A 15,000-nucleotide genomic window follows, 5' to 3' on the forward strand; every position below is an offset into this window, starting at 1 on the left:
CTGCTTTTGGACTAAACTCCGATCACAAGTATGAAAAAGCTCTCTTTTTGCCCCCAACCCCCCTGATCAATGTTGCTAGACGAAACGAAGCATGTCAAGCCTGGGCTTATCAACGTTGGTTGTAGGGGGAGGGAGATGGCTAATAATGCACGATATTGAGGACGTAGTGCGCAGAATAACCCCTGGTTTCAATATCCTCAATCCTTTTTGTCCAAGATTGTAGATGTACAGGTTGATTGTTTAGTGTATATTTGTAGAAAGCGTACACGTAAGTGAAACTTAACTAGACTACAATTACGTCAACGTAGATGATTACTGGGTTGCCAACCCAGTCGGAATATGTCTTTAATTTCGTCGTTTTTTTTATTTTTCGTTTTCTTTTTTTTTTATATTTTTTTCCGTGTCGGTAAAAGTCTTGCCTGTCACTCCCCTGCTAAGTGGTGTCTTTGTGCATAGAGCCTTCTACGCGTATTTTCTTAGGATCGAGAGGGTAGTGGGAAATGCGTAGATTTCTCTGATGGACACAGTAGAACGATTAACTTAACGGACAATGGCGTCGAAAGTCATGTAGCGCGAATGGCGTTTTAGTGGATCTTTGAACAAAATGTACCCTTATGAAGCTCAATAATGGCAAGCGAATTGGATACTGAACAAGACAGGCGGTCGAATGTTAGAAGCGACGAGTAATGGACTTCGACAACAATCTGTCGCCCGTCGAGCCGTAATCAAAGTGAGCTGTCTTCCTAAAATTTTGCCAAGTGTGGTGTTTTGTACAACACTCAAACCAAATGAACAGTTCTCTGGTAACTCAGTATGGGTTCAACAAAGAGAGAGAAGGAATCCATATAGTGGATCTGTTATCTCAGTTGTCTCGCTATTTGTCAGATTTGTATTTACCTGTTCTCAACTCTGCACAGTCTTCCGGTATAACAATTGGAAATTTCACTTAATAAGTCATTGACGTGAATGGCGTTTTCGTGGATCTTTATACCCTCATGGAGCTCAAGAATGGATCGTCAATTGGATGAGCAAGACAGCGCTGAAAAATAAATATCTGGATTTTAAGAGACGAGTAATGGTCTTCGACAACAATTTCATTTTTCGCCTTTGGATATCAAGTGAGCTTTGTTTCTAATATTTTACTAACTTGGTATTATATAAAACACGGAAATCAAATAGCAATTTTTTTATGGATTTAACCATAGTTACTAACTATGATTTAACAAATTAACATTGAAGGAATCGAACGCCTACAAGAATGCATCACAGTGTTTACTCAAGTCTCATCTTAGTTGTCTGACAATTTACATTTACCGGTATTTTGTACTCAACTCTACAAAGGTGTAAAATATTTGGAAATGTGACAGTGAAGAATTATTTGAATGAAAGTTGTTGTCGCTTTTGTGCTTCATTATTTACGGTCAGCGTTCCGAGTCGAAAAGGGTTTTGATGTGAACTGTCAAAAATGTATTTAATTACATCTCTTGTTTTCACGCACGCAATTGAAATAGGAAGGTATTTTTGCCTCTAATAGTAAATATGTTGTTTGTTTCGATTAATTTTTCGCTGGAAAAGGATTTTGCCGAGATATTTCCAGCCTTTGTGAACTTTAATATCGTGTGTAATTTTCGAGCGATACGTGGTATAGTGTAACGAAAATAAACAGGTCTGTTGGAAGCTTGCTTGAGTTTGAACAAAATGACCCCCAAAATCGGCAAAAAAAAATCTGACACTGATGAAAAATAAAGTAGCTGCTATCCCCAAAACGATGGAATTACCTGGCGATAAATAACCTCGTCTTGGAGAGTAAAGTTTTGACTGTCAACCTGAAGAATTGGGCGATTGTGATCTTTGTGTTGAATTCGCACATTTCTTGTCAAACTTTATAACACTTGAAAGAAAAAGAAAACTTGCAAAAACAAAAACCCGGTATCTGTGTCAAATGATGATTTGACACTGTTTCGCGAGTAAACACACCGCGGTAACTTCATCACGGCGCCCACTGAATCCGATGTAACTTTCGATTTTGAGCTTTTACTGGTGCAGCCAAAAGTACATTAGCAAAAATCTCCCAGAATGTTTGTCGGTGATCGTAACGTTTTATATTCGGGGTTAAAAATTGATGTTGTTTTCGTGTTGTTGCTAATGGCAAAATATTTATTCTCGATCGACCGTCCAGAAAACTTCCTTCTGCTCTTCCCAAAAACTTTGTATCACTATTTATTTACTTTTGCATCAATATTTGTTTCGCATAAAGCAAGCTAACAAAATCAGTTCCTTGCTTGGTCCGCATTTGTTAGCCTTAAAATAGAATTTTCGGTCCAATGCTTCTGTTTTGAGGGGTATATTATTTTTGGTCTCCCATCCGAATAGGACTTAACGTCAGCGAACTATTGTAGCTGTCAGATGCTCAGAGGGCACGCTTAAACTTGTGGTGAAAAGAAGTTGTGAGGGAACTTGAAAATTATCAACACGTCAGCCCAGAAGCCAATGTTTCTCGCTTCTCTTTTATTTGTTATTCTCCAGAGACTGGAATGCTGTAGTTCAATACCACACAATTCAGTGCCTTCTGATTTTCTGTAACACGTACCACAGGCAACCCAGTGTATGCTTCACGGAAGCATCTCGTTTTACATGTGTCACACAGCGGTAAACTAAAAAAATCCCTCACTTGTAGATAAAAGTCTGACATACTACAACCTTGTTGGCTTATAAATAGTCAGCGATTTTCTTTGAGGTGCTGCAGACAATGAACTGATTAAGGCGTTAAAAAATAATTCGACTTGGTTGTCATTTCACTCACAGAAAAAAATGCTAGGGTTACAACGTAACCTCGCCTTCTTATCAAGTCACCTGAAAAAGATTTGAGACTTGGGGTTAAGAGGATGGGGAAATTGGAAAATTGTGCGCACCTATGGAAAAATCCTGGTTACGCCCCTGGTTTAGCTTTAAGTTTAATGGTTCTAGCTTTAGCAGCTTACATTTTTCTGTTAATTTCTCCTTACCTTCTTGTTCTACATTTTCGTTGTTGCAATAATTGGTGTATTTCACACCTTCCTAGCTGATTCTTGTTGTAAGTTCAATGCTTTACCATTATTCTTACTTTTGAAAATGGTCAGCTTCTTGTTGTGCACTTCTTGCTTATACTTATATTTTAAGTTAGCAAGATGTTTTTCGGAGGTTTCATCGTGTTATATTTTCTCCATCAATGTATTTTAGGTTAGGAGCACATTACATCTCTCGCGATACTGTTGTTGGAACAGAACAGTATTTCGACGTTGTCCAAATAATCCAGCATGAAAATTACAACTATCCAAGCTATCTCAACTATCCAAACGACGTGGCCCTACTAAGGCTATCAAAACCTGCTAAGCTACGAAATGGAGTTGGATTGGTCTGTTTGTCAGACGACAAGTTTCAACTTCCCTTCGATGATGAAGACAAAAAATGTTGGATAACTGGTTGGGGTAGACTCTATTACTTTGGTCCTAAGCCAAAGGAACTTATGCAAGTTGAAATCCCCCTGGTATCCCGCGACAACTGTTCATACTCGTATCCTGGCCGTGTTGACGATAGCATGATATGCGTTGGAAGGAGTCAGGGGGGGATAGGTGCATGCCATGGTGACAGTGGTGGTCCTCTCGTTTGCGAGTTTAACGGCAAATGGTATCTTGAAGGAGTGACTAGTTGGGGTGGTTTACCATGCGGAACAGCCGGTAAACCCACCGTGTATGCCAACGTACGTTACTTCAAGTCTTGGATTATGAACAATATGAACAATGCTCCTCTTCCTGAACTGGTCACAAGTAAGCGTGATTTTATCAATCTTATATATTACGTTTAGCCCTTTGATGTCTTTCCTCGCAGCAACTCAGCTGCTATTTTAATCCTTTTCTGAGTGACGTAAAACTAATTGTTTAATATTAGCAGCAATGTCTATGTACTACAAGAGAAGATTTATATAACTCCAGCAAAAACAACAAATTAGCGAGTTCATACCCACACTGAATCAGGTCTGTAAGATAACGTAACGCATTTATAAACACCATAGTAACCAATACTTTGGTATATTATACCGCCATCATTTAAATTTACCAGTCAGTTGTGGGTGGGTGGATGGAGGGGTGGATGGATGGATTTATCCACTTTACAAAGTACACCGTTCTTCCTAGAAGCACTGCATTACAATAGATATTACAATATTAATACAAAATTTAAGAACAACTCGATAAAGAATCGAAGATCATTCCATACTTTGACTCCCGAAAATGCAAAACTGTTTTTATAATAATTTGTTCGAGTTTTGTATAGTACAAGATCAGTGTTAGAAGATCGAAGGCTATAATCATTTATAGTTTTATGAAAAGTAAACATATTCGAGGGATAAGGAGGGCACAATCCATTGACCACTTTAAACATCATTATGGCTTTGTGTTGCTGTCTCATCTCAGCAAGCGATATCCCACCAAGATCAGTATGAATTTCAGGAGATGGACGTTCAGCGTGCTCGTCCTTATCTGGTATGGTTTAAAACCATTCTGTGGTACCGGTATTTGATGTACTCTTCCAGGGGTTTAACTTTGTTGTTTGTGTGACTGGCTTTCTTATGTTTTCCAAGATTTTCTTGGTGATAATGTACATGTAGTGGTTTGTTGTTTTGTGTGCTTTGACGAAGACGTGTTTGTGTATATGCATACATATATTTTCTTTTGTTTTTAAACTTAAGTTAGCTTATAATTCTTTAGTACTACCTCCACCAAGGTTGCTCTTCACCTACTAATTGCAGTTATTAAGTTAACTTAAATCGACTGAAATCAAACATGATTATTTTATTAGGAGAGGGTAAGTTAAAGGCGGTTTACACTGAGAAAAATGTCTTGGAGCAGAGTACAGAACCAACCAACAAAGCCCACACATGATGCTGACTCTGAGAATTGAACTCGGGACACATTGGTGTCACCACTGTACAGACACGTCTCCCCAAAGCACTCGTATCTCGCCTTTTTTTTTTTTTTTTTTGGTTTCAAAGAAAACTAAGTTGTTACGAGTTCAATTTCCACAAATTTTCCAGGAAAAATAATGGAAATTTTCAGAATAAGACATAACGAGGAAACGAGCACCCAGAACAGGTTGATCGTATTAGGATTAGCTTTTATCCCACGAGTTCTTCCACTTTTTGTTGTTATTGATTGATTGATTTCTTATTTTTGTCAGATTGCAGTTCTGTCGTAAACAACATTCTTAGAAGTCCTGGATATCCTAGCAACTATCCTAGTAACACAGATTGTGTTTATCGTGTTCCTATTCCTTGCGACAAGGAGCTAGTCATTTATTTCAATTACTTCCACTTGGAATACTCGTCAAGTTGTCGGTAAGTACAAAAACGCTGCTTCGTCAACACTCTAGGCTAAATAACTTCGTGTCTATCTTACATACTCGCTTTACCATCCTGCAAAGTTGTGTTTTGCCTTTTTAACTAAACGTAAAAAGATAATTTAAAAAAATCTAATCTCTGACTAAAGGCATCACTCCTGTCTTCAATAAGGTAAATCCTTGAAAGACACCATGAAAGCGCCATAGTACTGGTTGAGATCAACATTGCATGCATTAAACGATAAATTATTCGGTCTTCGAAATTAATTTCTGCCCAAATTTTCAGAACTGCACTAATAAAGCTTTCTATAGATTGAAGAATGTTTTTGGAGTAATTTGCGTTAAGGTTGCCAGTAAGAACTGTTTTTCCACCGAAGGCCTTTAACTCAAGATCAAAGAACAGTTTCCATTTGCCTCGGTTTTCTGCATCCAAATATATATTTTTATAAAGTTGGCTTTCAAGGACTTACTAAAAGAAACAATATCTATCATTTTAAGGCCCCCGTTTGGATTGTCATTAATGATAGTTGTTCGCTTAAGTTTGTCTCCTTTTCCATTCCAGAGGAAGGCGAAGGAAAGTTTGTTTACTTCTTTAATAGCCTTTACATTTAAAGGTAGCGGTGATAAGACATAAACAAGTTGCGAGAGGCTTTTAAGAATTGCTATTTTACCCATTATTGTCAGTCTGCCGTAGTTCCTGCAGCTTAATATACTCCTGACCTTTTCAAGTTTTTCGTCGTAATTTAAATTAGTAGTTTCCCCCGGATGAACTGAAAGCCAGACTCCTAGAGTTCTACTTCTAATTCCAAAGTACTTTGCAACATCAAAGGGAGACAAAAACATCACGTTTTTATTGCTGTGGTCGGATTTCTGGGCAGCAATCAATATCTGTAGAAATGCAGATATCGCCACAGAAACCAAGGTAAACCAAGGTCCTGGAAAACGCAAAGTTTGTTTTCATCATATTACAAACTAAAGTTACTGTTTGAGAGCTGAATCTCACAGCTCTTTGCGACTAAGGAAGGAGAATTGAAGTGATGGCGTCACGAAATCCTCGGTATCCCCCAGTTACCAACTCCGCTGAGAGGGGTTAACTGCTGTGAACTTTTTGTCGTGAAATCTCACAAAGGACGCAATGCGGAGGATTATTAAGTAATGACCACTGTCAGGCTGACTCGATGCCAATGTTACGCGATTCCCTCTGATTTTCTTCAATCTCTCTGGGTTTTCGTCTTTTGCTTTTGCTGTATAAGTCCTCTCAAGGGGCTATTTACGTTTTATCGTTTCCCGAGAAACGATGCTTAGTTATTTTGACCACGGTTCATACCTTCTTAGTAAATCAAACAGATCATACGTACTTATTATTGAGAGTCTACTCAAGTGCAAAGTATATAATTTCGATCAGTCACAATTATTCTTTTATTTTTTATTTTTTTTACATACAACTACATACTACAACATTCACTAACCTACACACAAGCCTGCATAACTGACACGCTAACAACATATAGAGAACTTATATTAAACTAAGTAAAGGTTTCCAAACCGAATAAAATTTTTCTATTTGACCTTTAGACTGAAAAATCGATCTCAAAACAAGGATCTTATTCTTGACAAGATCCAAGAACTGAAATAAGTTAGGGGCTTTAAACTCGAGTCTTTGCAAAAAAGATTTATCTCTTCCTAGTAAAATGTAATAGTTAAAGGAATTGGTTTTCCTGGTCTCAAGATTGTAGCCATACTGTTGATACAAGATGTTTAAGTGTTTTACTGAATAATTGTCACCACTCTGTTGATTCCACCACTCAAGCACTTTAAGCCAAAAATGGTGAATTACATCACAACAGACTAACACATGAGGCAGTGTTTCTACTGCAATGTAGTGCTTACAAATGTGGCGAGTCTATGATCTTCATCTTATATAGTAAACTACCATGCGGTAGGATATTATGAATTATTTTGTACTGAAAGATACTTAATTTTGTTTCTTTAGTTATACTAAAAGGTAAATTATAAATTGCTTTAAGATTGGTTGAATCCACGCCCGACGTACACAACCTTGTACTGACCACAGGTTCCTGGAACGTTCTTTCTATTAATGCAATTGCTCTACAAGCGTATTTATTAAATTGTAAATTTGTGGAAGTTTCAATCAGCTGATTAACAGTATGAACAGACCGTAAAGCGTGCTTCCATCTACTGGGTATTGCTGATATCAGCCCATAGAATTGGGTAAATGGGGAACTAAGACCAGTTTTTCTGCAAAACTGGTTAAAGCTTAGAAATATGTTATTGTCATCTAGGAGGTCTTTAATTCTTTCAATGCCAGCAGTGTGCCAGTAAACTGATTTACCAGCGATGGTAATATCTTTGTTATTCCTCAAGATAGTATCTCTAGAACTATTCTGATCGTTTGTTCTAAACTTCTGCCTGGCTTCTGCCCAAGCTTTTAGAACGTTTATGTAAAAACCTGGCACACTGTTTTGGATTAAAAGAGCTACATCATAATTGCACTCAAAAATGAATAGAATTCCGTAATTTTCTAAATAAAAGGAAGGAATTGTCATCCACTGATTTTCTACGCTTTCATATATGCTTTTAATCCAAGCACCTTGAAGTGATTTAGAAATAATCTCATATTCTGGGTAGTCCAAACCGCCTCCATTCTTTGGACCAATTAGTGTGTTTCTTTTTATTTTCGGTTTGTATTGACTGCGACTATCACATGTGGTGGTGTGGAAATGCAAGCGCTAGAAAAAATAAGTTCCGACAAACCCAAGGTTTTAGCAATTGTTATTTTGCCATACAGCGATAGGTCACGTTGAGACCCTATATTAAACAGTTTCTGTAATTTGATTATTTTTGGACAAAACGTTTTGACTTCACAAAGCTTAGACTTATAAGAAAAAAACGTTCCTAATGCACAAATAGGTCTTTGAGGCCAATTGATTCCAAAAGGAGTGTCCTTCCTGTTTGAATTTTTGCCAAGCCTCAATCCGCCACAATCACCGTAAAGCCCTAATAAATCCAGCAAATTTCCAAGCGAAGATTCATCCCTGCAGAAAACTGTTCTATCATCAGCGTATTGGGATAATTTAATCACTCCGTTGCGAACTTGAATGCCCTCTATGTCTTTGCTAGCCCTTACTGAAGAGGACAATATTTCAACTCCAAGAACAAATAGTTGCCCCGGTAAGGGGCACCCTTGTCTGACGCCTCTTGCAAGCTCGAACCAGCTGGATGCAAAGCCGTTATTGATTGTGCAGCTAAAGATGCCAGTGTATAACGTTTTAATCCATTTCTAAAGTCATGACCAAAATTAAGGATGTCTAGCACTTTAAGAAGGTACTGCCATTCCAAGCTGTCGAAAGCTTTTTCAAAATCTATAAAAAGGGCAATACCTTCCAGATTTTGTTCTGCAGTGAAATGAATAATATCTGAGATTAATCAGATATTCTCGTCAATGAATCTTCCTTTTATATAACCTGTTTGTGCATCATTAATATAGTTGGCAAAACCTTTTTGAGTCTTGAAGCTAGCGCCTTTGTGGCAATCTTGTAATCAACGTTTCAGAGTGAGATGGGCCTCCAGTTTCTGAGGTAAGATAGATTTTTATCCTTATTTGGAATAGGTCTAATAACGCTTGGTCTTTGTGAAATAGATAACTCGCCCTTGGTAAAACCGTAATTAAAGCTATCAATCATAGTTTCACTTATTTGCTTTCAAAAGAAAGTATAAAATTCCGTGGTCAACCCGTCAGTTCCAGGAGACTTGTTTTTCTGGAAACCTTTTGACGCATTTTTACATTTACTCTCGGTCAAAAGACCTTCACATGTGTCACTTTGTTCATCACTTAAGATTTTGATTGCGTCATTCGTGAAAAGTGCGTTAAATCAAGGACCGTCGATTTCTGGATTCTGTGACGAATAAAGCTTGTGATAAAACCTCCTCTGCTCTTCTAGAATTTCTTTTGGATCTGTTATGATGCTATTATCATCTTTAATCAAGCTTTTAATACATTTATTTTCATAATTTTTTTTTTCTCAAGGTTTAGAAAATATTAAGAACCCCATTCTCCAAATTCATACCAACGCGCCTTAAAGCGCACACACGCGTCATGAGCTCGCTCCAACTAGAGATTGCATCTAACGTGTTTTTAACTGCTGTTAGCTCTTGCCTAGATTCGCGAGTAGGCTGGGTGTCTACGACCTTTTGAAGTGTCCCTACGTCTTCAGTTAGAAACATTTTAAGAGCTTTACACCTTCGAGCCTTCCTTTTGGCGAATTCTATTGTATAAGATCTTATTTCAATTTGACCATTTCTCACAGGAGACCTTTATCTTCGACGTAATTATATTTTTCAATAAACTGCGGTATTTTATCTGTCAAATCTTCTGTGTGTTCTTTATCTTCTAAGAGGGCGGAATTAAATTTCCAAAACCCAGGTTCTCTGGTATATTGCACATTTCTTTGCAGTTGCATGGCCACTAAGGAATGATCAGAGTGTGAGGCATATATTATCTCACATTTACGCACCAGTGATTCTTGTACTCAAAGTTTGGATACCAACCAATAGTCTAATCTGCAGTTTACTTTTTGATCTTGGGATCGCCAAGTAAAGTGTTTTTCATTTGGGTTTAGTTTTCTCCACCCATCTTAAAGATCTAAGTTGAACATGATTAATTTGATTTCCTCCGCAACTTTCGCTTGAAGGAGAAATCGCGACCCCCCTTCCTTATCATCTTTATAAAGAGGACAGCTAAAATCACCGCCAACAAGGATGCCCTCGCCTGTAAATTGCTGGAGTAAATTATTAACTTCTTTGAAAAATGTAATTTGTGAACTAGGGTCATTTGGCGCGTAGATATTCACGCAAATAATCTTCCAATCTTCCACTAATATTTGAACAACAAGAAATCTGCCATCTCCACTTTGACTCTGGTTTGGAATCGCTATTTTCAATTTAGGATTAAATAAGATCGCAACACCTCTGCTGTGTTTACTGCCGTGACAAAAATAAATTTTGCTACTCCATTCATTGCTTCACTTCTTTTCTTGATCACTGGAGCTGTATAGGTCTGTTGCAAGAAAATTATCGAGGCGTTCTTTTTATGAAGCTGTCTGAAAATAGCGCCCCTCTTTCTCTGGCAGTTTAATTAAACCCCTAACATTGAGCGTCACAAAATTTAGATTGCGCATAGATATAATATTTGAATAGAATTGGGAAAAAAGTTATGCGTGGAAAACCTTAATACTAAACGTAGCAAGCAAAATGCACAAGGTACAAGGTAAAAAACACAACACATATTACTCAATTACCTCCTAAGTGGACTATTTTAGCCAGGGCCAAGCGGATTCCAATTAACTCCGCGAGATGGGTAGACGAAAGTATATGCAAACGTCTCCTTCACATTTGCTTATCTTCCATTTCGCTTCTCATTCGTTAAAAATCACCATCTTTCACTATTTTCAGCGTGCCATCTTCGTTTACATACTTCAAAATTGCAGGATAGCTGATAAAAACTTTGGAATCTTGCCCAAGCTTTTCCTGAAGGTGCTTCTTGAGAGGGAGAAGAACTTTCCTTTTATCCTGCATGTGTCTTCTCCGCAAAATCAGCCCCAATTCCGATCTGATTTCCTTTGAAAGGTTTACCTTTTAACCTGGCAGCAGCATTCGCCAAGACCTTCATCTTGTCTGTTTAACTTAAAGGGGCTGCGTGTATTGGTCTTGGCCGCTTCGTGTTCCTCGCGCTTAATTTGGTTGTGGTTCGATGTGCTCGTTCGATGCCGATGTGTCCACGAAGCGCTTCTAGGTCCATATGTGTGGCAATAAAATATTGAATAAAAGCTACACAGTCATCTCCTTCAGCTTTTTCGGGGACGTTAAAGAAAACCAGATTGTTTTTGCGTGATCTATTGCGAGTCTCTTCTAATTCATCTTCTAGTGCTTCGAGCCTTGTGGCGTCCGCCTTCGCCTCCAAGTTTGACTTTAATTCGGTCACGTCGCTGTTGACGAAGTTTAGCCTATTTTCTACTTCTTAGATGTTGTCTTTCATGATACTTGTCTCGGTTTCGATTTTAATTAGTCTCTCATTTATCTTATCAAGCACCTCTAGCTTTTCTAGTTTTTAAGTTGGTGTCGCGATCGAGAGCGTTAAAGGGGCTGCCTTCTTCTTCGGAACTTCAGACAGGAGAACGTTTTTCGCTTGGTTTTGGCGGCATCTCTGCATCTCTGCAGGTCACGTTAGCTCGTTTGCTTTTTCGTAGCTCGAATGAGAAGAGTTGAAATTATTAGCTTATACAGGCGCGCATGCAAACACGTCTACTCCATTGGCATTATGCTAATCGATCAGTCACATGAATCATAGTACTCGGCGCTTATCCTCAAAGTGTTTTCTTTCTTTTTTAAAGTGGGATCCAGTTGACGATCGTGTTTGTTCTGTCCCTGCACAACACCTATCAAAATCGCCCTTTAATTTCACGCACAAACTGTCGTTAAATATACCGCAAGTATACTTGAACATGTCCCTTCCCCTCAGCAGCATTTCTACCATTTAGGTCAACTAGTATAGCTGGTATTAATCGATATGCCTCTTGAACCTTCGTTACCATACCTTCGTGTGCTTTTAGTACGTGTAACACTGTTCTATATATGTTTGAATTGAAACCAAGTAGAGAAGACTAGGAAACCTGTTTTTTTGCATCTGTTCACCAGTCCTATTCAAAGACTTTAATTTGGTTTTAACGTTTTTATTTTAGGTTCGACTATTTAAGGATTACTGATGGTAGGAATCGCATTATTGGCACGTACTGCGGTCAGCAAACCGGAAGGAGGGTGCTTGTTAACGACAAAGTTGCTGTGTTGTTTTTTCATACAGATGGGTTTGTGCAATACAATGGATTTTACTTATCGTTCTCGTTTTTTCATCTTGGTAAGCTGGTCTACTTTTCCTTATAAGACGACCTTACTGAAATCTTTTTTGGTCACTAATTTTAGTCCATTCACCTCCTTGAGCACGTCCTGTCTAACTTTGGAGGCCGCATTTAAAAAAAGGCAGATTGATTTATTGGCTGATTGCGAGGATGATCGTGTGTTCAATAGCATTCTTGCAGAGTATGATCCATTAGTCGTTCCCACTTCATTCATCAATAGGGTCTCCATCCTCTCTAGTAGAAGATTAGATGACCTGTGCTTTTCTTCTCTCTGTTATTATTTTCTAAAGGGAAAGCCACATTGCCTCCATACACGCCCTTAGGATCATCCCCAACTCAACGACCAAGCACGACCCAGGCGCTGAGTGAGTATCTAATCTGTTACATTGGCTGTGCTACTGAGCTTAACAAAGGCAATACCTATTTCGACCATAGAGAGATCGTTTGATTCGAGTGAATTAATGTAGAACAGGACGGTGTAACAAATAGCGCAACCAAACAGTTAAAATGGTGTAACAAAACGGTTCATCGCTCTATTATCGATTATTGAGTGAATCGGAGTTGAGCACAGAAACTTCAGCGATATGTAAACTCGTAGACTACACTAAATGGCATTGAGTAGTTTCGTAGCTCTAAGGCCAAACTGGAAATTAATTTGTTCTTTGCGTTTACAACCAGTGGAGTTTTAGCTTCAGAAAAGGGCAGAGTGTCTAATATTAATTATAAATGAAACAACGGATGATATAGAATAAAATAGATAAAACTCCTGGTTGGTGGAAACCGTAAAATACAACCTCATTTGTCGAGAGAATGTCAAGTATTGAATTTCGCAAAAGCGACGTCAACAGGACCGGAGTTTTTAGCGAAGTGCCACGTCCGGCACTTGTCCTGTGGATCAACATGGCAGGCCTGGTCGTCGTCCTGCTACTGCTTAACAACGACACAAGAGATTTGGCAGGTCAAAGAAGGGCAACAAACAGTTGTTTGAATGCTACATCGGGAGTGAACCAGAGAAATTAGCATACACAAAGAGACTGGTAGATCTGTGGAAAGACCGTAATACCAACGAAGAGCCAACAAAAGTTATCGACCAGGGATTGGCAGATCAAGGTCGCCAGATTATGACCAAGAAGTGGCTAGAGACTGTGAAAAAAAAAGGAGACAGCTGTGAGAGTAAGAAATATCATCAAACTGGAACTATATAGAGCTTTGCCACAGATACACCAGATTATGAAACAACACCTGTTACCTAAGACGAATACCAAGGTCAACATATCACCTGAAGAGGAACTCATTTTACCTCCAGCTGAAGAGCCACGAGAGATGACCCCTTACCTTGATCCTCTTCTTGACAGGATTCTAGAATTGATGTGTCTGGAACGGAGAGTAGGATTACCATCACTGAAGGCATGTGAAAGAGCAAAGTTGAGAGGTTTCAAACCCATAACATCACTGAGCTGAATTCTTTACTGTGCGTAGCTGCATATGCTTCTGCAGAAAGAAAATTGGAATGCTGAAACAGAAGAAAAGGAAAAGAACTGAAGAGCCATTGTGGAAAAGAAGGGTAAAGAAGGTTTCAGAGAACATATCATCTTGAGGGAAAGGACACTTTGTATGTTTGGGGCATGCTAAAACAGAAGATTAAGACAGGTAGGATTAAGATCAAAAGGTATGATGAGAGATGCCAACAGTTTAAACAACCAAGCTAATCGCTGTTCTACAAAACACTAGATGGAAAGGAACGAGGAGAAACAGAGTTACCTGACCCCTTCTGAAAGAACCATATTTTGGAGTAAGATCTGATCAGAGGAAGTTAGTCACAGTGGAAGGGTATATTGGCTAAAGGAAATTGAACAGCAACTCAGATTCAAGAGGATATCCGCATCACCAGGGCTCGAAGTTAAATTTTTCGTCCACTTGCAAAGTTTTGCTAGTAAAACTTCTTTTCACAAGCAAACCGGCCATATCTGATATAAAGATTCGAATTGATATTTCCCACAGTCTTTTAACAAGCTGCAAGGTTTAATTAAAAAGGTATTAAATGTTTGGTGATTGTCTCCTTTGTCGTTCTCCTGATAGCCACCACCTGTCTACTGCAGCCCTATGGTGATAACCAGCCTGTTTTTTTGGGCCCTCAAAATTTTATTTTGATCATCATGTCCATGGTATTAGTACCCTAATAACAAAGAGGGCAAAATTACTGAATGCTGATTGGTCAATGAAGAGGGTATTTTTTCTTAATTTTTCTTGAGAAGAGGGCAAAATTACTCGCTCACGATTGGTCGAGCGCCAAAAATTCTCGCTCCTGATTGGCTGAACGTACGTCTTCCACATTCAGTTGGTTTCTTCTGTTTGAGCAAAACAACTTCGTCTTCATCGAAGTTTGTCTAATAATTCGCGCTGCATTCGCCGAAAAGGCATGAAGATTAAGAACTAGCTTTAAAAGATGATCTGAATTTGAATTTTCGAGTGACAAGAAGAAGGGCAAAATATTTTTTTCACGAAAAGCTTAAAACTTGGATCGACTTACATGGTGCCCGGCTTAGCGGGATTGTGTGGTTGAAAAACAAAATGATTCCTTTCGTCAAGGGCTTTCAGTTTACCACGACATCTTGCACCTCAACAAAAAAGGTCACAGAACAATTTGCCATTGACAGGAGGAACGAGTAACTCAAATTTGGTGGATTTCTTTGGA

The 15,000-nt window shown here is 38.6% G+C and overlaps 1 protein-coding gene across 1 annotated transcript in view; it reads left to right on the plus strand.

Moving 5' to 3' along the window:
• Positions 1 to 15,000, plus strand: part of LOC138026960 (MAM and LDL-receptor class A domain-containing protein 1-like) — a 226,196-nt gene that overhangs the window by 61,608 nt on the left and 149,588 nt on the right. Inside the window, exons 17-20 of the mRNA XM_068874440.1 lie at positions 3,220 to 3,806; positions 5,215 to 5,371; positions 12,132 to 12,304; positions 12,596 to 12,670. Coding sequence (XP_068730541.1) covers positions 3,220 to 3,806; positions 5,215 to 5,371; positions 12,132 to 12,304; positions 12,596 to 12,670 — 992 coding nt within the window. The remainder of the gene's footprint in view (positions 1 to 3,219; positions 3,807 to 5,214; positions 5,372 to 12,131; positions 12,305 to 12,595; positions 12,671 to 15,000) is intronic.

The sequence above is a fragment of the Montipora capricornis genome, chromosome 12 (assembly GCF_036669925.1).
Source record: "Montipora capricornis isolate CH-2021 chromosome 12, ASM3666992v2, whole genome shotgun sequence".
NCBI lineage: Eukaryota > Metazoa > Cnidaria > Anthozoa > Scleractinia > Acroporidae > Montipora > Montipora capricornis.